At 39.5% G+C, this 22696-nt stretch overlaps 1 protein-coding gene across 1 annotated transcript in view; it reads right to left on the bottom strand.

Moving 5' to 3' along the window:
- KCNN2 (potassium calcium-activated channel subfamily N member 2) overlaps positions 1 to 22696 on the bottom strand; it is a 143660-nt gene that overhangs the window by 5772 nt on the left and 115192 nt on the right. The window contains exons 5-6 of the mRNA XM_025446701.3: positions 17618 to 17728; positions 4162 to 4289 (exon numbers count right to left, since the gene is read on the bottom strand). Of these exons, the coding sequence (XP_025302486.1) occupies positions 4162 to 4289; positions 17618 to 17728 (239 nt within the window). The remainder of the gene's footprint in view (positions 1 to 4161; positions 4290 to 17617; positions 17729 to 22696) is intronic.

Genomic DNA, 22696 nt, shown 5'->3' with positions numbered 1-22696 from the left:
TAGAATTCAACTCCAGTGTTTCAATTGTCGGCTGATGCCACCTTTGCCTCTCCTGTCTGGGAATGGTACTTTTTGTGATAGGGATTTGCATCAGGCTTTGTTTTCAAATTTAAGTAATAGAACGGTAGGCATGTGAGTAGTTCAGGTTTGGGGAACGAGTCAGAAGCCTCCAGCAACTGGTAAGCGCAAAGTCCTGAGCCTGGCCAGTCTCCAGGGCTGGTCCCTTAGCTGAAGTGGAGACTCTGTATTTCAAACCATGAAGCCTTCTTTGCTTCTCCTTAATTCCAATATTGTGTTTCTGACAGTAGAATTTTGCCCATTTTCTTTGCAACTTGTCTGGAAAGCTGCCATGGAGCAGCCCTATGTGATTGGAATCCCTTGAGCTCCCTGAACTCAAGTCATCTTGCCTCACTGCTCCTGAGACTGCCTGTGCCCTGGAACTGGCAGAAAAAGCCTGCTTAAAGCTGTAGCTGCCAGAATAAAAGGTAACCTGCAGGTGTGTATTTTACTCCCTGCCCCAGATAAGAAGAATAAGGAACATATGTTGACTTCTTCCTTGTGAACTTCACTTATCACAGGAAAATATCATGATTTTGGATCACATTTCCATAGCAGCAATCAGACTACTAGAATTCACAAATAAAGGATCCGCTTGGGTGCATGCAGCCGGTAGAAAATTCTGCAAATGTTGAGGGGAGTGGCTCACACAACTTACTTCCGAGCTCTATTTTCATTTTGTTGAAATAAAAAGACAAAACAAAAGAAAAGAAACTGTAAAATATTCCAGAACAAAATAACACAGTGTGGCGTTCAGTAGTGCACAGGGGGCTCGATTCATTGGCTGAAAGATCCTGTTAAGGTTCTGCAGGATTTTGGAACAGTGATCAAAGAAAAAAACTGTTCAATTAGATCACCATCCTTCTCAGCTGTGAGACTGTCCCACCTGAAACACAGCACTTTCTCCAGAACTAGGGTTCAGAAGGTGGAACCTCTCTCGGGTCATTATGGCCTCTTTGATACACGGTGTCTAAGGAAAAGACAGGACCCATTTGGGCCTCATGTGAATGTCTTAGGGTTATAAGGGCAATACTCCCAACAACAGGATCATAATGTTGTCGGTGTTTTGGGGAGGGGGTACATCTCTTCTGATTTGGGGCCATTTAGAAGTCTGGCGTTCTGGAAAGTGGGTAATCCAAAGGCTCAGCATTAGAGAAATTCCCTTTTACTGAATTTCTCAGCTTGGAGACAAGTTCCTGTTGATTGCTGGGTCTGTAGTTGAAATGGAAGAACGATAAACTTTAAAAAGGTAAAGCTGATACCAGAAAAAGTGCTCAAAGGTCTAGAGAAACAGAATGCTTCATGGCACTATAAGTGATGATCCCAAAAGATCCATACCGAAGAGGACGGGGCCTGGAGGAGCAGGCATGTCTAGCGGACCCTAGGGGAGGCCATGTGTCATGGAGAGATGCTAGGAAGAGGGGAGTCCTGGCGGAGCTCTGGAAAAGCTCTCAGGACACATCAGAGGATGGGTGAGGCCAGCAGAGCTCTAGCAAATGAATTTGTCAATCTGTGTCTAAATAGTGGGCAATGGGAACCTTGCCCTGAAGAATCGAGCCCTGTGTGCTTTCCTGCATGACTTCACTCACTAACTTAAAATGAGAGTTTAGGCATGATTAGAATAATCTAGCCAAACCCAGCCCTTATAAATTCTCAGCTATACTTTTTTTTTTTTTTACAAAGTATAAGTACCCTCCCACCTCAAAGGAAATCTGATAACCCCAAGAGTAAATTATAAAACAATTCAGAACGTTTGCGTTGCTCAAAGCTTCTATACTTCAGAAGTACATGTTGCTACTGAAGAAACAGAATGAGAAATGTCTGCAAGAAGCAGAAGAATCATGAATGGTTTCCTCTGTTACTCCACCCCGCAGCAGTTTGCTGGAAGACCCATGGAACCGAAACCCTTAAGACTGGGTCAGTGCACCTTCTAGCAATCTAACTTCCAACTTTGCTTCACCCAGTATTTTTTTCTAACACATTATAAAAAATTTCCAAACCTATAGCAAAGTGGAAAAAAATTTACAGTGAACACCCGTAGGCCGCCCCCCACCCCCTGCCACCCGACATTGGAGCATAAATGCACTTTGTGACAAGATACATTAAGTATATAAATACCCACCATTCACATGCGGCTACAAAATTATTACTGAAACCATCAAAGCAGTTTTTCCAATAGTTCCGTTATATAGAAATTTGTCTATGGCACCAAAGGCCAGTCCCGTTTCATTTTCTAAGTAATAGGTACATGGAACTGACGGAGGGGTTATAAATGTGATCCCAGAGAAAATGGGATGTGTGGTCGCTGGACCCAGGGATGGACCACACCTATCCACCCCCACAGGGGTAAGTTTTCTTTTTTAATACGCTTGAACAATATAGGTTAGTATTGAAACATTAAAAGTACAAAGAATGATGTTTCCACAGTATGCCACAGGTATCTTGTATATGAGTGTTGGGTTTCTATGTGGTACGGCTGGGTGGGGTGGTCGTGTAGGAATGACCACTCTACCAGGAGAGGTGTACTTGGGGACCCCTGAGGAGAAGACTATCCTCAGAGGTGAAGGCTCAGCATCTCTCAGGGGACTCGCTCTCTAAGATGTAAACTTTAAGGAATCAAGATATGGAGGCTCCTAGGGAGTGGCATTCGGTTGTAAGGGCAGCCTTGATCTCCAGAAAGCAGTTTCCTCTTGGGAGTCAGATCTGAGCCAGGATTCCCCTGTGTTTCCCAGACTTTGACAGAGTATTATCTTAACATTCTAGCCTTTCCTTACAATGGGATAAAAAAGAGTTGGGGCCCCAGTGTGAAGTCCCAGAGATAAGAGAGAGATGGTGTCACTTTGGTGCTGGTGGCAGCAAAAACATGACTGAAGAGCTCTGAGTAGCCATGAGGGCCAGCTACTCTACTGGACGTGCAGAATCTCCCTCTGTTTTAGACCTCAGGGTGCCCTGATTTTATTCTCATTAAAGGAGGTAGCAATTTCCAGACATTGTCCACATGTTCAGTGATAGCTATATAAAAACGCACAGTTGGAGGGAGAGGTGACAGGGTAGACATTTGAAAGCTTAGTGACCTCCCATGGACTCTAAGTGTGGTATATTAAGTCTGTACCACCTGAGGACATTGCAATAAAAACTCCAGCTTCAGAGCTTTCTGGTCTGCCATGCTAGGCAGCTTGAGAAAGGCACATCTTGCTGTCTAATGAGGATGCCTCGTGTTTACCCATCTTTCCGTAATTTCCCTGGTAGGCTGAATGAGGAAAGCTACTTTTTCTGACCCACGAATGTGACAGATCTGCTCTTCCCCACACAGAAATGGCATTGAGCTAGGACCAAGGCTGCACAGCCTCAAGATTGATGCCCACAGTAATGTACTTACGGTAAGGACGCTGCCAGCCTGGGGGAGAAAGAGCTGGTGCTTTCAAGTCATTATTGAAACTCACTACATAGGCACTTGTCCTTTAAAAGTCTATGATAGTTACATACAGCAGAACAACAAAATGGCATGAAAAACTTAAGTGGAATCACGGTGGTCTGGATGAAGTCAGAATAATGATACAAGAGTGGAAGGCCTAAAGGCACTATATAATCTATAATGAACACATAGCATATAGAAATTCCCCCAAGTTCTGAGTAAAGACTAATTAAAAAATACAACTATTAAATCAAGTGCCTATACTACCTTCATATAAACATCTTGTTAAAAAATCCAGATATGTCATAAAATATTAAATGTTTTTCAAGATTTTGCAGTAGATACGAACTAAACATCTTAGAGCAAACTAGACGAATAACTAAGCTACATTAAGAAATACAATTGCAATGGAAAATATTGTTTCTAAAGAGAGAAACTGAGGAGACATTTTAATTAATATATTAATGACTATTCTCCCAATAACAAATGCTTTTTAGTCCTCAAAAGAATGGACAGTTTTCTCAGGCTTTCATTTATGGAATTACTGAATTGCCAAATAATGTCTTCTGGGCACAGACATGACAATGTTTTCTTTTTCCCTCTCTCACGAGAGAAGAATGACTGAGTGTGAGAATTCAGACCCAGAGCTACACAAGCAGGATGACAATGAAATGAGAAATGGTACTTACTGATGAATAGCTTGCAAGAATTTTCGTTGATGTTTTCTTACTTTTGCATGATCTATCTTTTTTACTAGCTTGGTATTTTTGTAAATTAGCCATGTTTCCCTGAGTACATTGGCAGCTGCGTTTTTCACCTGTTAAGAAAACAAACAAACGAACAAAGCAGTTGATAAATTCCAAAGCAGAGTCCTTTGCAACGTGGCTGGGGGTCATATTTGTCAACTGAATGATCATGGTTAGCTCTGTTTAGTAACTGTTTCTCAAATCTATGTATTTGTCTTGAATCTGTGCCTGTTAAAAAGTACCTGTTTCTATCTGGAAACCACATTTAAAATGGAATATTAGGGAGGTACTGATCTCTTTCTGGGACAACCTCTACCCCTCAGGAACCTTTTTATTCAACCAGTTCCTCCCTCCCTCCCTCCCTCCCTTCCTTCCTTCCTTCCTCTCTCTCTCTCTCTCTCTCTCTCTCTCTCTCTCTCTCTCTCTCTCTCTGTCTCAAGTCAAGAGGTGCTTGTCACCTGTCTGGCAAAGCTACAGGAAAAAAAGAGGTGTTGATTTCCCCACCCCGTAGTGCAATTGTTATCACCATGTTCTTCATTTCCCTGGAGGAAGGCAAAGTGCCAGAAGGCCAAGGTGAATCTTGTCTTTTGCAAGCTTGTTTGGCATTTTTGGCTGCAAACTACAGGAAGGGTATGTTTCCACCGCTGAATGTCCAAGCAGACCGATTATTCTTCTGCCCTCCTGGGGTGACTTAGCAAACTGTTTGCCTGTTCACACACTTTTAATGAGCTAACTGACAGAGAGTCTATGTTGTCCTGATTTTGTTGGTTGATTTAGGTACACTGCGTTGCAAATGGATGAGACAAACCTGAAAGATCGAAGTGTTTTAGTAATGCTGCCAAGACCTATTGCTGCTGTTGGAAGGTGTGAATACTTCCTGGTAATATTCAAGCATTTGCTTTCTTGATTAGCATCCTCAACAATTCCTGAAACCTGAGAAAGGCCCAGCTAGGGTCATGTTCAGCCTCTTCCCTGCTCACAGTACAGGGTCTGATGACTCAGAAGTTTCACTTAGGCTTATTATTAATAACTTGCTCTAAAAAGTTGACCCATGAGGCAAAACATGAGACTGTTAACTCTAGGAAATGAACTGGAAAAAAAAAAAAGGAAATGAACTGAGGGTTGCTAGAGGGGAGGTGGGTAGGGATGAGGTAACTGGGTGATGGGCGTTAAGGAGGGCATTTGATGTGATGAGCACTGGATATTATATGCAATTGATGAATCACTAATCTCTACCTCTGAAACTAATAACAAGAACAAAAAAGTTGATCCATTGAATTCTTCTGAGTGATGGATGAAGGATGTTTCTGTGGGGGCTGGGTAGAGGAAGATGACTTTGTAAGAAAGGCAAAGTGGTGGGGAAGACAGAGCAGTGAACTGGACTTGAGAAATGGTTCTAAGTTCTTGGCTTTGGACTAACCAACTTGGGCCAAGGAGACTAGCTAAACTTTGTAGGACTTCAGTTTTCTCTTCCCAACATAAGAAGAGTAGAGAATTATTTCTGAAGTCCTTTTCAGGCCTTAGTTTTCAATAAGGAAGAGTCTTAGAATTACAACTCAGGTCCCAAGGATGTGTATTTTTTTCACTTTTAGCACAGAAAACATCAGGTCTGGTGGCTGATGGTGAATCCTGTTTGTGCTGCTATAAAGGTTTCTTTGTGTGAAATTGTATTGCTAGAACCTGCTTTAAGAAGATGACTCGTTTCTTAAAACTGCTTTTAGCAGTGGCTTTGCTTTATGATGCATTTCCTCTGGATATTCAACAGACTCTGCAGAGAGAACATTCATTCTGAAACCAGCAGAAATATGGCTGAAAACCTTAGGTGCTGAGCACCAGCAGTGCATCCAGGAAACATCACCACCATCTGCAGTGAAATTAAAAGGTATTCCAGTGAAATTCTTGGCTCTTCATTCTTAGAGAAACAGATTTCTCTTCTTTACAGGGGTAGGAGTCACCTTTGGGAAGGCTTTTCCATCTGCTCTTTATGTCCTTTTCAGAGGTTAGGATGCTATGTAAGTGACCAAGGGTTGTGGGCCTTGATTTTAAAGGGAGAGGGGCTGGAAATTACTGGCCAACACTGACTCGGATTGGAATAGACCCTTCCCCACTAAGTGACAGAAGGGCCAGTGAAGGGAAGTCTCAGCTGTCTGAACAGCTTTGGCTGCCCAGAAGATAGTAAGGGGCCCTGGTGGATGCCTCCTCCTTGATTTTATCAGCTCAAGACACAGAGGAGGAAGCTAGAAAACTTGGGAAAAACAGATGGGACAGTAACACAGCAGTTGAACATACTAATGTTTGCAAGAGAACATAACAACTGATTTTTGCTGTGGATTCCCACCCATAAACAGCAAATGCCAAATTACTCAAGTTCTTAAATCTTTAAAAAGGCGATTTGCTGCTTGTCCTCAATGTATTTTAAATGATTTTTTTTTTCTCTTTGGGATGGTGGGGAAATGGCCGAAGTGGAGTAGGGAACCTCTATTTCTGAGACCATTGGGGTGGGTAACACCTCCAAAGTCTTTGTGGCAGGATTGGTATGCACAAAATGCTCATTGCAGTTGACAGGCTAAAAATGAAAATGATTCCTCATTTGAAAATGAAATCCCTACAGCTGCTTTTAAAAACTGTGAGACAGATGCATTTATGTTGAAACATTCCCCTTTCTAACTCCCTAATAGGTTTTGAAACACAAGAATAAAACTCTGAAGGCATCCCACTTAACTGGTACTTTTCAAGATGGAGGCTACACAACAAACATCCAAGAGTAGAAACACGTACTCTCTGCCTAGTGATCACACATGTGTCCAAGATAAGTAGGTTTATCCAGTTCCTCTTAGGGCCAAAAGGGAAAGGGAACAGTGAGAAAACAGGGTAGGAAGTATCTCTGTGTTCTATAAGTTTGAACAATGGGGAATTATTACAGGGCAGGATAGCCAACTGGAGAAAAGAAGTGGGTCTACATCATTCAGATGAAAGGGAAGTTGATTTAGAGGGCAGGTTTCTTTCGTTTATGAAGTTAAGAACCCTGCCATCCAGTCATCTCACAAAATAACCTGAAAGCTCCCTCTTGCCCTTTGGGGGCATTTACAAACTCTCAGAGGGCAGGGGCCTTGTCACTAATCTTTGTGTCTCTCTAGCTCCATGCTTTGGGCATAACTGGTACTAAATATTTGACACCATAGTATATACTTTGTATCCAAAAAACTTCTAATCATGAACCACAGATACATATTTATCAACCAAAGGACCCTTTTGATAAAAAGGGCAGACAGGTTACAAAAGAGACCCGGGATCTAAGTCTTCCCTAATAGCCATTTATGAATTCAACAAATTTATTAAGTGTCTACGACATGTTAGACACCATGATAGTTGCTATGGGGGGAATCCTAGCTATGGCCCCTCCAAAATTAGTAGCTGTAATCATTCTAGTGCCAATTAATGGGCCAACACACCACTGTGAAATAGAACTTCTTTCCTCTACATCAAAAAATAAGGAGCGATAGAAGGGAAACATGAACACTGGCTCTGCCTGACTCATGCTCAACTCTAATTAAAATCTTTATTCAGAAACATTTTGGAAGGCATATTAATAAGCAGGTATTTTGAGAAAACAAAGGCCAGAAAAGTAATACTAATTAAAAGTAATAGTACTTACCCAGATGCCTTAAAACCACCTTCATAGGTAGAAAGAATATGAAAATGTTCTGTTGCTGATTTATAGGTAACAATAACAAATTAAAGCCATAGTAGTAAAGTAAACAACATTGTTAAGTATACTAATATTTGATAAACCACAAGAGCCCTGAAAACTGATTGGCTTTGAATTGAAACTTTGCTTTGCTCAAACCTATTTAGATACCTGTTATTAGAGCCCTGTTTTTTTTTTTTTTGTATATTTTTTTATTGGACTTCAATTTGCCAACAGTATAACACCCAGTGCTCATCCTGTCAAGTGGCCCCCCCTCAGTGCCCGTCACCCAGCCACCCTAACCCCCACCCACCTCCCCTTCCATTACCCTTGTTCATTGCTCAGAGTTAGGGGTCTCTCATATTCTGTCACCCTCTCTGATTTTCCCACTCATTTTCTCTCCTTTCCCCTATAATTCCTTTCACTATTTTTTATATTCCCCGTATGAGTGACACCATACGATAATTGTCCTCCTTTTGACTTACTTCACTTGTTTTAAAGGGTACTTTGTTTATAATTTTCCTTTGTTTTCGACTACTTTGATTCTTAAAGAAGAAATCTGTTTCTCTGGCTTTTTTCCTCTTGCCTCTTCCTTCAGAGAGTTATTTTGGTGCAGTGCCTCTGCTATTCTCAAATTTAAGAGGATGGGACATAATCTCTGACTTAAGCAAGAGAGTTTCCTGCCTCTCATTCTCCTAACTACAGTAAAATGTGTAAAATGTTGCCTCTTGTGCTGTGGGCAGACGTCCCCAGGATGCCTGGGACAAACATAGATAACGTTTCCAAGCCTGGACATGGACACCACATGCTGCCCGGGTCCCTCCAGAGCAGGTATGTGGTTGGATGAACACTGTAGCTTTGGAACAGGTCAAGCCCAAGTGAACCCATTTTGTGTTTTCACCCACTGGGCTCTGTCACCAAGCACAAGGTAAAAGCTAGACAGACTAAATCTTCCGGGATCTCTGTTCACTTGCTAAGAGACAAAGTAGGAACGCAAATTATATAACTGCATAATGATGTTCTTATTAGGGATCTTATTGCGAATCCTTAACAGAATTGGAAACACCCACAGTGGACATTAATATGTATAATTATCTTTTGTGGTACACCTAGCTCCTTTAAAAATCATGGCTGGGCTATCAGAGTTGCTTACTTTCATGTTCCTTTCCAAAATGGAAGTATGCAGAGGGCCAAACTCCAGGATTTCTTCTCAGTTCAGATGCGAATGAAGAGTCATAATATTTCCACAAGATAAACACACCGCCTCTGTGAGGGGATGAACTGCAAACCTACAAAATAGCTGGTCCTGTCTCACCCAGCTCCATGACAAATTATTGCATTTTCATTTTGAAATCATTAGATCATTCTGGGTACATACACCTACTTGGCCACTTTTGACCTGCAGAGCGGCATGTAAACTTTTGGAATTACGTGGAATAATCTCTCCTAATATCCTGTGCAACCAATAGTGTGTCCTGCTTTCAACTATTTTATGTGGCTAATGTTGTCAAACAGAGAAACCATTTCTGTATGAAACTGTTCCTCTGGAAACTTGTGTACGGTGAATAATTTTTCATGGAAATTGTTCAATTCAGCTAAGAGACACAATGAGAAGCTTAGAAAGTTACATCTCTTCCTGAAAGAATAATCAGATGCTTAATATTCATACTGCTTCTTCCTTATAGTCCTCTTCAGCTTTCAGGATGTCTATAATCATTACCCCTGTTGACCATCAGGAAAAAAGAAAAAAAAAAGATTTCTTCTGTGTAGTGTTTCAGGCCAGAGTTGCAGTTTTCTCTCATAAACAGCACCCTTCAATCTGTATTTTTCACAGACTGCGAAACTTTGTGGTAACTATGTATGGTGTTTAGATTCTTGTTTACTTTTGGTTATGTCCCAGAAATCATTCTCCATCATTCAGAAGCTTTTTGAACTCTTTTTTATATTTTAGGCGACCATAACATTAGTTGGGTGTGTGCAACATGGTGACTTGACACAAAATGCTCAGCATTAGTGCAGTTACCATCTGTGTGTCACCGTACAAAGCTGTCACAAGAATATTGACCATATTCTCGATGCTGTACACTTCATCCCCATGACTTACTTATTTTACAACTGGAAGCTTGTATGTCTTATTCCCCTTCAACTATCTTGCCCATCCTAACACCCCACTCTCCTCTGGCAACCATCGTTTTGTTCTGGGTATTTAAGAGCCTGATTGTTGCTTTGCTTTTTTGGTCTTTATCTATTTTTAACTCTGTTTATGCATTTAATTTCCACATATGAATGAAATCATATGGTACTTGTGTTTGAATTATTTCACTTGGCATGATACTCTCTAGCTCTATCCATGTTGTTACAAACTGCAACATTTCATTCTTTTCTATAGCTGAGTAATATTCCATTGTATATATGTATCACATCTTCATCTATCTATTCATCTATTGATTGAAACTTACATTCCTTCCATTATCTTAGTTATTTTAAATAATGCAATAAATATAGGGGTACATATATCATTTCTAATAAATGTTTTTGTTTTCAGTACTCAGAAATGGAGAGTGGATTGTATAGTATTTCTAGTTTTAATTTGTTTTAGTCACCACCATGTTGTTTTCCATTGTGAAATGGTGGAATGGTTTTCCATTCCATTTTACATTTCCACCAGCAGTTCATGAGGGGTCCCTTATCTCTACATCTTCATCAACACCTGTTATATCTTGTCTTTTTATCCTAACCATTTTCATTTGGATTTTCCGAGATGACAAGTGACGTTAAACATCTTTTCATGTACCTGTTGGGTATCTGTGTTTCTTCTTTGGAAAATCTCTGTTCAGGCCCTCTAACTATTTTTTAATTGGGATTATTTGGGGGTTTTTTGATGTTGAATTATATTAGTTCCTTATATATTTTGAATATTAACCCCCTATTTATCATTTGCAAATATACTCTCCCATTGAGTAATAGATTACCTTTCTGTTTTGTTGGTGGATGGTCCTTTTAATGTATTGTTGAATGTGGTTTACTCATATTTTGCTAAAGATTTTTATATCTATAGTCATCAGGAATATTGGCCTGTAATTTCCTTCCTTCCTTCCTTCCTTCCTTCCTTCCTTCCTTCCTTCCTTCCTTCCTTCCTTCCTTCCTTCCTTCCTTCCTTCCTTCCTTCCTTCCGTCTTTGTCTTTTCTTTTTTCTTTTTCTTTTTTTTTTTTTTTGTAGTGTCTTGAGGGTAGTGCTGACCTCGTAGAACGAATCTGGAAGCATTCCTTCCTCTTTCAACTTTCTGGAATAGTATGAGAAGAGTAGTGTTAACTCTTTGTTAAATGTTTGGTAGAATTCACTGGTGAAGCCATTTCGTCTTGGACATTTGTTGGGAGTTCATTAATGTTATGGGTTCAGTTTTACTACTAGTAATTGCTGTGCTCATATTTCCTACTTGCTGATTCAGTCTTGGAAGATTGTATGTTTCTAGGAATTTGCCCATTTCTTCTAGGTTGTCCAATTTGTTGGCATATATTTTTTTGTAGTAGTCTCTCATAATCCTTTTTATTTTTGTCATGTCCATTGTTACTTCTCCTCTTTCATTTCTAATTTTATATATTTGAGTCCTTGCTCTTTTTTTTGATTGAGGAGTTTGGTTAAGGGTTTATCCATTTTATGAACTTTTTCAATGAACCAGCTCTCAGAGTCTTGATTCCTTCTATTGTTTTTTAGTCTTGATTCCATTTACTTTGGCTCTAATGTTTAGTATTTCTTTCCTACTACCAACTTTGGGCATTATTTGTTCTTTTTTTCTAGTTTCTTTAACTGTAAGTTTATGTTATTTGTGATTGTTCTTGTTTCTTGAGGTAGGCCTGGATAGATATAAACTTCCCCCTAAGAAATGCTTTTGCTGCATTCCGAAGATTTTGGACTACTGTGTTTTCATTTTCATTTGTCTGTAGATATTTTTTTAAATTTCTTCTTTGATTCTTCATAGACCCATTGATTATTTGGTAGCGTGTTAGATAGCCACCATGTATTTTTTTTTCCAGTTTTTTCTTGTAATTGTTTTCTAGTTTCAGAGGACTGTGGTTGGAAAAGATGCTTGTTATGATGTTAATATTCTTAAATTTATTGAGACTTGTTCTTTTACCTAATATGTGCTCTGTTCTGGAGAGTGTGCCATGTGCACTTGAAAATAATACGTATTCTGCTGTTTTTAGATGGTATGTTCCTTATATATATGTTAGGTCCACATGGTCTAATGTGTGTTCAAAGCCACTGTTTCCTGGTTGATTCTGTCTGGATGATCTATCCATTGATGTAAGTGGGGCGTTAAAGTCCCCTACTATTATTATATTACTCTCAACTTATCCCTTTATGTCTATTAACATTTGCTATGTATTTAGGTGGTCCCATGTTGGGTATATGGATATTTACAATTATATCCTTTTGTTGGACTTATCCCTTTATCATTATGTAATTCCCTTCTTTGTCTCCTGGTTTGTCTGTTTTGTCTGATGTAAGTATTGCTACCCCAGGTTTTTCCCCCTTCCATTTGCATGAAATATCTTTTTCCATCCCTATACTTTTTAGTCTGTATGTGTCTCTATGTCTAAAGAGAGTCTCTTGTAGACAGCATATAGATGGGTCTGTTTTTCTATTCATCTCATCACCTGGTGTCTTCTGATTCAATCATTTAATCCACTGACATTTAAAATAATCATTGATGGGTATATACTTATTGCTATTTTATTGTTTTTTTGGTTGTTTTTGCAATTCTTTTCTGTTTCTTCTTTTCTTGCTCTCTTTTGGTTTGATAGCTCTTGGTAGCTGTATGTTAGGATTCTTTTTATTTTGTGTGTATCTATTACAGGTTTTTGGCTGTGGTTACAATGAGGTGCCTATATAACATCCAGTGTATATAACAGTCTATAGTAAGTTGATGGTTACTTCAGTTTAAAGGCATTCTAAAAGCGGTACCTTCCTAGAGGGGTGCCTGGATGGCTCAGTCTGTTAAGCATCCGACTCTTGATTTTGGCTTAGGTCATGATCTCAGGATTGTGAGACCGAGTCCTGCATCAGGCTCTGTGCTGGGTGTGAAGCCTGCTTAAGACTTTTTCTCTCTCTACCTAATAAATAAATAAATAAAAGCACTACCTTTCTTTTTTTTTTTTTTTAAGATCTTATTTATTCGTTTGAGAGAGAGAGAGAGAGAGAGAGAACAAGCAGGGGGAAAGGGAGAAGCAGGCTCCCTGCTGAGCAGGGAGCTCAACTCCAGGCTCCATCCAAGGACCCCAGGATCACGACCTGAGCCGAAGGCAGACATTCAACCAGTGAGCCACCCAGGTGCCCCAGAACATTTAAGTTTTAAGTTTAGTCATTTCAATACGTGTTATGCTGTCAGCCTCTTTGGGTTTATCTTGTTTGGGTCTACTTCCTGGACCTGGATATCTGTTTCTTTCCCCCAGGTTAGAGAAGTTTTCAGCTGTTCTTTCTTTGGTAAGTATCCTGCCCCTTTCTCTCTCTTGTTTCTGGGACCCCTATAATGTGAGTTACCCGGTCTTCCATCTATTTCCTGCCTCCTTTGATCTGTTGTTGATTCCCTCTAGTGTGTTTTTCACTTATTGTTGTATTTTTCAGCTCTGATTGGTTCTTTATATTTTCTATCCCTATTGAAGTTCTGAGTTCACCCCAACTCTGGTGAGCATCTTGAGGACCATTACTTTAACTCTTTATCAGGTAGGTTACTTATCTCCATTTTGTTTGTTCAGTTGTCTTAGATTTTGCCTTTTTCTTTCCTTTTGAATCTATTCCTCTGTGTCTTAATTTTGTCTCTCTTTGCTTATTACAATGTATTAGGTAGATCAGCTATGTCTCCTGGTCATGAAGTATTGGTCTTACATAGAGAGTGTCCTGTGGGGCCCAGTAGCATAGTCAAATCTGGCCACCACAACCAGGTACTCCGAGGTGTCCCCTGTGTTGGCTACATGTGCTCAGGCTTTGACTGCTCTAGGACCACTGGTAGATGGGGATAGCCCCCCTCCCTGGGGCAGTAGCTGCTTCAGGGGGATGCTCACTGGATGTAGCTGGATGACCAGTGCCAGCAAGGTAGATGGAGAGTACCAAAATTGGCTCCTACAAGTCTGGCCAGCCAGGCTGAAGGAGGGCAAGAAAATGGGTGTCCATCAGCCCTTCTATTCCTGGAGTAAGCTCCTACCAATTTGAATTCAGAAGCTACAGGGACTCATCTTTCTGGTGCAGGTCCCCAGTAATGGTAGATGCTCCATGTGGGGTTAGATGCTTAGTCCTTAGGTAGGATCTCTGTGCCTGTCATATCCCTGACCATCCTATGGGTTACTATGCAGGGGATTTGGTTCTCAACCACATCTTTGCCCCTTTGCCATGTGGCTTTTTCCTTATGTCTTTAATTGTAGATCTGATCTGCTAGTCTTCAGGTAATTTTCAGAGTCAGTTGCATTATCTTTCCTTGTAGCCTTGGTGTATCCATAGGAAGAGGTGAGCTCAGGATCCTATTATTCCATCATCTTCCAGTATTTTAGACTTTTTATTTAAAAAGTTAAAATTATAAATGGGCCCATTTAGAAATTCCATAAATAACTGATGGAATCAAGTTCCAAGTAAATGATACTTGTTAAGTTGAAGAGGACTATAAAGGAGCTATATTTTCATATATTGTATTGATTATAATAATGAAATGGGTATCATAAATGAGAAATTTGATTCTAATGCCATTTTAACACTTGTACCTCTACTGAGTGACATTTTGCCTATAAAATTCAAGCCGTCAGCAAGTCTGTTGGAGTGCTATAAGAGATTTCTGTCCCAAGTAATACTGCAAAGCAGCTACACTTTTAAGAAGTAGTAATGAGGTAATATAATTAATAAAGCATTGTGGAGAATGTGAACTTTGAAATTAGAATAGTATTTCTTACTAAAAAAGCTTTCTATAAAGAAAATCCCTATAGATGATGTTGCTTTAATACAAGAACTTAGAACAACTGCAAGAAAGACTTGAAAACATGGTCCATTTGGGGAAATGACACCCATTCACAAAAACCAAAGGAAGTCATCTAGATCCACAATCCTCCAAAGCAGACCAGGAATGGGTTTTAGGAGGCTCATGAGCAACAGAAGCAAGAACACAAGTACATAGATCTTCCATCTGTTTGCTGGAGGCACAGTAAAAGCTTGAAATTCCCTGAGTCGTGGGCTATGATATTTCAGTTCTACATCCTCAGTGGTTAATGCAGAACCCCAACTATACTAGGTATGCTGTATACTTTTGTTAAATACCTATTATAGTAAATTGAGTATATACAAGGAATATCCCTGGGGAATAACCCACGAAAGCAGCAGTTCTCACCATGGGCAATTTGGTCTCATAAGGGGACATTTGGCAATGTCTAGAGGCATTTTTGGTTGTCACAAGTCAGGGGAAATGCTACTGGCATCTACCAAGGATGCTGCTAAACAATCAACAACTCACAGAGACATCTGCAGAACAGAGAACTATCTAGTTCCAAAGGTCAATAGTGCTAAGGTTGAGTGACCCTGGGCTAAACTAATTCAATTCTAAAACCAAGCTGGAATATCTCCCAAATGAACCTGGGAGACCTGTACAAGTATCACAGATCTCTTCATCAAAGGCGTTCTACTGTGGGTTTGAAGATCAGTCTGTTCAGAAGTAGGATATGGAACAGCAATAGCCTAAAGTCAACCTAAAGAAATTATATGTATGCTTCTTTTCTTTTTTAAAGATTTTATTTATTTATTCATGAGAGACACATAGAAAGGGAGAGAGGCAGAGACACAGACAGAGGGAGAAGCAGACTCCCTACAGGGAGCCCGACGTGGGACTCAATCCTGGGATTCCAGGATCGCGCCCTGGGCCGAAGGCAGGCACAAACCACTGAGCCACCCAGGGATGCCATATGTATGCTTCTTAAGTTAAAACTAAGTACCTACTTATGAAACACGGAGGATTCCGCCCCAACATGCTAACTTGGTTTCTCCTATTTGTGATCCTGTCACACCTTTTGTTTTTGTTGCCGAAAAGATTTACATGTTTGGGCTATGTTGTATTCTCATGTCATTTTCTACCTCTGTATGGCAATAAGTCAATTCTTGTGAAATTTATAATGTGTAATCTTCACAATCAGATTATTTGGATCATACAAGGGACTCTATGGAAGAGTTCTTTTGATACTGCACAACTTTTGATTTTTAAACATGAATCCTACAGTACGGAACTCATCCAAACAAGCCTAGGATAAGATCTAAAAACGTATGGCTCCAATTTTGGATTATATGTGGACAAATAGTCTAAAAGTCATGTATTTGCATCTCCTGGTATATTTTTGAAAGTGATAAGAATCCCAGCCCTCCAATCAGTTCTGTACTTATGTCTCTCCTTGTGCTTTTCTGTAATATTACCCATGTTCGTGAGTTTGGAGAGTGAGAGGAAACTAGATGGGATACGTCCAGGCCAAGAGCATGGCGTCTACAATCGAGTGGCTGAGAACATCAAGAATGCATGTGGACCTTCCAACTGAAATAAAGTCACACAATAGTGTCTGACTTAGAAATGAACAAGGTAATTGGAATCCATGTTTCCATTTCATAAATAGAACCAATAAGCATAAATATTTGCAGAGAAATGACTGATCTATTGGGAAGTATTTACCAAGATAACTTTTAGGTATACAGACAAAATCAGAAGTGAGTAAAAACACTGAGAAATGGAACTCTGCTTCAATCTCCATGGCTTCTTTTATGGGTAAATTTACCAAATAACATTATATTTAGTTAATTCAGTGACAACCTGACTAGATTCTACTTTGGGTTATGCAGCAAGATGACACTGCTATAAAATAATTCTTTAATATCTGACCTTTTATTTTGGTTTCTCAAGTAACTATTAAGAGAAGCTGAAAATTTAGTGGAAGTGGGATACAAATCTTTTCCCTCTTTGAAATAATGACTTTGAACAAGTTATCTAAGTTCTCTGTTATCTAACCTCTCCACATTTCTAAAATGGGCATAATACTAGCACTTCCCTTATAGAGTTGTCTGAGGATGGAACTAGCTTCCATGGGTGACATGCTTAGAGCCAAGCTTTGCATAGAGTGGGTGCTCTGTAAACACTGGGATTACTGTTTTCTACTGTAGTTTTCCCATGGGGATGCTACACTTCATCTTTTGCACAGCCTTTAAATCACAGAAAGAGCCTCCTATCTCTGCTCCTACCTTGCTTGAGGTCCTAAAAGTCATTGGCTGGTTCTTATTGTTGTTGCAACCCCAGTCTTTAGAAGAGTGGTTCACAGAAGCTCAATAAAACATTGTTGAACCACTTTCCTGTAAAATTTCTAGATTACATTGACAGTGTGTTCCTTCCTACTTGATTACATATTGCAATGTCCCTTCTCATGTCCTGCAAACTTAAATGTTAAGTGTGCCTATTTATTGAGATTGACGTGATCTGTTTTTATTCTTTAGTAAATACCAAGGTCATCCAATTATTTCCTCCTTCACCTAAAGTTAGGATGAGTCTGTTCTCAATGTGAAAAAAATGGAACAGATTCCAAGAAGGCCTTAACTGGAAACCATGTCATTTTAGCTTCAGAGGTCAAAAGAAAAATCCTATTGCCCAACATGGAAAAACACACAATCATATTCCCTTTGAAGATCCAGGGATGATAACTCACTCTTTTAGTCAGCTGAGTATCCATCATGAAGTTGTGCACGTGTTTTTCTGCTTTGGTAAGTTCTAGCTTCCTTGCCACCACAGCGACCACCAGGGCTGTGCAACCAGCACCCTGAAAACCACAAGAGAAGAGAACCCCAACACATTATTACTTTTAGTCTCAGTGACATTAAAAAAAATCATAATTTTTAAAAATATTTTATTTATTCCTAAGAAACACAGAGAAAGAGGCAGAGACATAGGCAGAGGGAGAAGCAGGCTCCCCACAAGGAGTCTGATGTGGGGCTTGATCCCAGGACCTGAGCCAAAGGCAGATGCTCAACCACTGAGCCACCCTGTGCCCCCAAAACTGTTTTTCACCAAGTACAGAAGTATCTAGAGATAAAACTACAAAAACAACAAAACAACAACAACAACAACAACAACAACAACAACAACACTGTGGCATTTAATGCCTTCAACAAATATTACCAGAAATGCCTGGTCAGAAAGCACCAGCAGTCTGCCTGTAGGTGGGGATCTAAAACCTTAGTTCATTTATTTTAAGACCTAAAACATTGATATTTGAGTCAAACATATTTTAATCATAAGAAATAAGTAGTAAAGGAGCAACATGTGGAAATTTCAGAGATTTCTTAAAACATACACACAACAGAGCATTTCAGTTATATACCTAGAAGTATAATAGGAAACAATAATAACTGAATAAATGAATATAAATGCATGGAGTAGAAATGACAACTGTTCTCTAAAAAACAACATTGCAGAATCTTCCCTCAACATAAGACCAGAGGTCTTCAGGCCAACTAACTGTGTATGCAACACAGTGATTTGAACCTGGACAACCGAGCTATCTAGTGCTGAAGGTAAGGGATAACTATGCTATTCCTGATGTTTACCAGGACCAAGAAAGGCACAGGCTACTTTTATTTGGAGAAAGATCAGCAATGGCCCTTTTTAAATTATAGGCTGCTGTGTTGATCTCTTAGGAAGAGACAGGAGACACTGTGTGGTACCCCAGGGATTAGAGTCCTGCTGCTCCATGATCACGTGCATGAGGTCTAGGGTCTTCTTAACTCTTAGACCAGTGATCACATGCAGGGCCAGGAGGCAGGGCTGTGGTACCGCTGAGTACCCCTTAGGCAAAGTCATGCTGCTGCAGTCACCTCGTGGGTTCTGGGAACAGCCAACCTTGTGGGAGCAAAGGGAGCATCTGAGAACCTACCAAACAACAGGTTCGTGAAAGGTACGTGGGGCCATGTGGACAGAATCACTCCCCTGAGAGGACCACAGGACAATAGAGATTACCTGACTGTCTCAATAGACAGCAATGAAGGCAGAGTTTAGGCAGGAGCCCACTGAAGATGGACACCAACAGTGCAAGGTTACAATAGATGCGGATCTTTTAGCAGACTTGAATTTTCTTTAAAAAGATTTTATTTATTCATTTGACAGAGAGGGAGAAGGAGCAGAAGCAGGGGTAGCAGCAGAGGGAGAGAGAGAAGCAGGCTCTCTACTGAGCAGGGAGCCCAATGTGGGGCTTGATCTCAGGACCCCAGCATCATGACCTGAGCTGAAGGCAGAGGCTTCACAGATGAGCCACCCAGAAGCTCCCAGACTTGAATCTTTTTAAACTAGTTTTCTTTTTCTTTTTTATTTTATTATTATTATTTTTTAAATTTTTTTATTGGAGTTCAATTTGCCAACATATAGCATAACACCCAGTGCCCGCCTCAGTGCCCATCACCCAGTCACCCCAACCCCCTGCCCACTTCCCCTTCCACTACCCCTTATTCATTTCCCAGAGTTAGGTGTCTCTCATGTTTTGTCACCCTCACTGATATTTTCACTCATTTTCTCTCCTTTCCCTTTATTCCCTTTCACTTTTAAACTAGTTTTCAAAAGCATCCCCTTTGGCTATATAAAATAAGCCAAAATGGTAAGGTGCTCATTGGATAGCTATCCAAGAGAGCCCCAAATTCCCATAAGGGGACCTGGTTTTCCTCATTCCCAGTAAGTCTGAAAATCACTAATTATAAAAGCAACTCTGTGCCTTATAAACATGGTAGTCTCATCTTCAGTAGTGAATACTGAGGCATGGGATTTACTCATAGCATGTCCACATCCATAATTTGGCCATTTTGAAATTTTATTTCTATAATGCTTAAAGGCAGCATAAAATTTAAATAAGCAAGTCAGAAAATTAGATGCATTATTTGCTCCTATTTTTTAAAAAGGATCCACATTTGGGAACAAATTTAAGGGAGTGAAAGACTTATACTCCAAAAATTTAAGACACCAAAGAATACACAAATCGATAGAAAGATGTAGCTTGCTCATGAATTGGAGGAATTAAGATATCCATGCTATTCACAGTACTCTACAGATTCAGTATAATCCTTATCAAAATTTCAATGGTATTTTTCACAGACCTAGAACAAATGAGCCCCAAATTTTTATTTAACCACAAAAGACCTCCCAACAGCCAAAGCAATCTTGAGAAAGGAGAACAAAGCTAGAGGTATCATGCTCCCTGATCTCAAACCACAATACAAAGCTATAGTCATCAAAACGGTATGGTACTAGCACAAAAATAGACACACAGATCAATGGAACAGGATAGGGAGCACAGAAATAAACCTATGTTCTATGGCAAATTGACAACAAAGGTGACAAGAATAAAAAATGGGGAAAAGATAGTTTTTTTTGATAAATGGTGTTGGGAAAACCAGACCACTTTCTTATACCATCCAAAAAAATAAACTCAAAATGAATTCAAGACCTAGATGTGAGACCTGAAACCATAAAACTCCTAGAAAAATAACATAGACAGTAAACTCTTGGACATTACTCTGAGCAGTAAAATTTGGATTTGTTTCTTTAGGCAAGGGCAACACAAGCAAAACAAGAAATGAGGTAACATCAAACTAGAAAACCATCCACAAAGCAAAAAGCAATCTACTTAGTGAATGAAAATGATATTTGCAAATGATAGATCCAAGAAGAGGTTAATATCCAAAATATATAAAGAACTACAAAAAAAAAGAAGAAGAAGAAGAAGAAGAACTACAACTCAACACCCTGAAAAACCAAATAACCTGATTAAGAATGGGTAGGGAACCCATATAGACATTTCTTCTAAGAAGACTTATAGATGGCCAGCAGACACACGAAAAGATGTTCAGCATCACTAGTCATCAGGGAAGTACAAACCAAATCCACAATGAAATACTGCCTTATACCTGTCAGAATGGCTAATACCAAAAAGACAGAAATAACAAGTGTTGGCAAAGATGTGGAGGAAAAGGAGCCCTTGTGTACTGTTGGTGGGAATATAAACTGGTGCAGCCACTATGAAAACCAGTATGGCAGTTTCTCAAAAAATTAAAAGTAGAACTACACACAATCCAATAATTCCACTTCTGAGTATTTATCTGAAGAAAACAAAAACAGTAATTTGAAAAGATATACACATCCCTATGTTCATTGTAGTAGTAAAGTAGCCTAGATACAGAAGCAACGTGTCCATCAGTAGATGAATGGATAAAGATGGTGTGTGTGTCTGTGTATGTATATATGTGTATATATACGTGCATGCATGCATACAATGGAATATTACTCAGCCATAAAGAATGTGCTCTTGCCATTCAACAACATGGATGGAATGAGAAGGTTCTATGCTAAGTGAAATAAGTCAGAGAAAGACAAATACTATATGATATCAGTATATGTGGAATTTTTAACAAACAAACACAACAGAAACACAAATAAATACAGAGAACAAACTTCTGATTTTAAAATAAATAGATCATGGGGATACATAGGAATACATTCTAAGGAATATAGTAAATAATATTGTGATGACTTTGTATGGTGACAGAGGGTAACTAGACTTGGGATCATTTCATAATGTATAGAAATGTTGGTTCACTGCATTATATGCTGAAACTAACATAGTATTATGTATCAAGTATATTTCAAGTTAAAAAGAAAAAAAGGATGGCCCTTGGAGGCAAGTACATCTATTTTGTTCACTTGCAAACATTTGCCAAAAAAATCTAAATAGTTTCGGTGTACTGATAAGGGGCTAACCTACATCAGTGGATGGGATCAGTAGCCACTCAAGATGGCCATCCATACCTGACTACTGTAGTTAGCGTTTGTTTGAGATATATGGGATCACCTGTTGCAAGTTGCTCCAAGGGTGCTCGTCAGAGACTTATGAGAAATTCAAGAGCAGCTATGGTTTCTGAATAAGCAGAGAATGTAAAAATCGGAGGGGCTTCCACTGCTTAGGGAGAGAGAGCTGTGAGCGGCAGTTGGCACTCAAAGTTGAATATTGTTCTCCCTGGCAGGTGGCCCATGCTGAGATCCTTCTGGAAAGAAATCAACATTCTAACAGGAGTGGAAAATCACTGGTATCAAGAGCCTTTGAAAGTCGATTTTTATTTGTGTTTATTCTTGGGCTTTTTTTTTTTTTTTCCTTCCTGATACTGGCCCATTCCCTCGTGGAGTGTTCTCTAGCTCACCAAAAGTCTTGTGCACTAAAGTGAGTACCTCTGTTGCAAATTGCAGAAGCAGGTGAGTCTGACAATTTAGGAATTATTCAAATTCTTACCTGTATCTGTTACTCCATTATCCTAACTGTACCCTTTAAACGGTATCTGAAGGGCCACTTAGAAACCTCCTTCTGTTCAAATATGGTCACGCCTTTAGTTTTATTTTAATTAGGGAAACCATAAACTCCTATGCCCTCAAGTCCTTAATATTTATAAAAGGATTCCAAGTGTATAGAATCGGGTTTCAAAAATGTAACTTTAAAAAAAAATTTAGAGGTATACAAAATGAGGCCTGCTCATCCCTGAAAGCTTTCTGGGGTCAAAGGAAATCCCTGCCCCCATTAATGGTTGTACTGATTTTATTGTCCATCCAGTTCCCTGAAGTGAACACAAATGAAAGTAAACATGCTTTTACAACATTTTCTCCAAAGCTTGTCGTCATCACAATGGATGTAGAAACAGTTGGGATGAACATATGTTACTCTCTGAAATGAAGATCTCTGTATGCCTTTAACAAGATG

This window comes from Canis lupus, chromosome 11, assembly GCF_003254725.2.
Source record: "Canis lupus dingo isolate Sandy chromosome 11, ASM325472v2, whole genome shotgun sequence".
In the NCBI taxonomy this organism is placed as follows: domain Eukaryota; kingdom Metazoa; phylum Chordata; class Mammalia; order Carnivora; family Canidae; genus Canis; species Canis lupus.
Note: the sequence above shows the minus strand (reverse complement) of the source record. Positions and strands in the feature narration are given on the sequence as shown.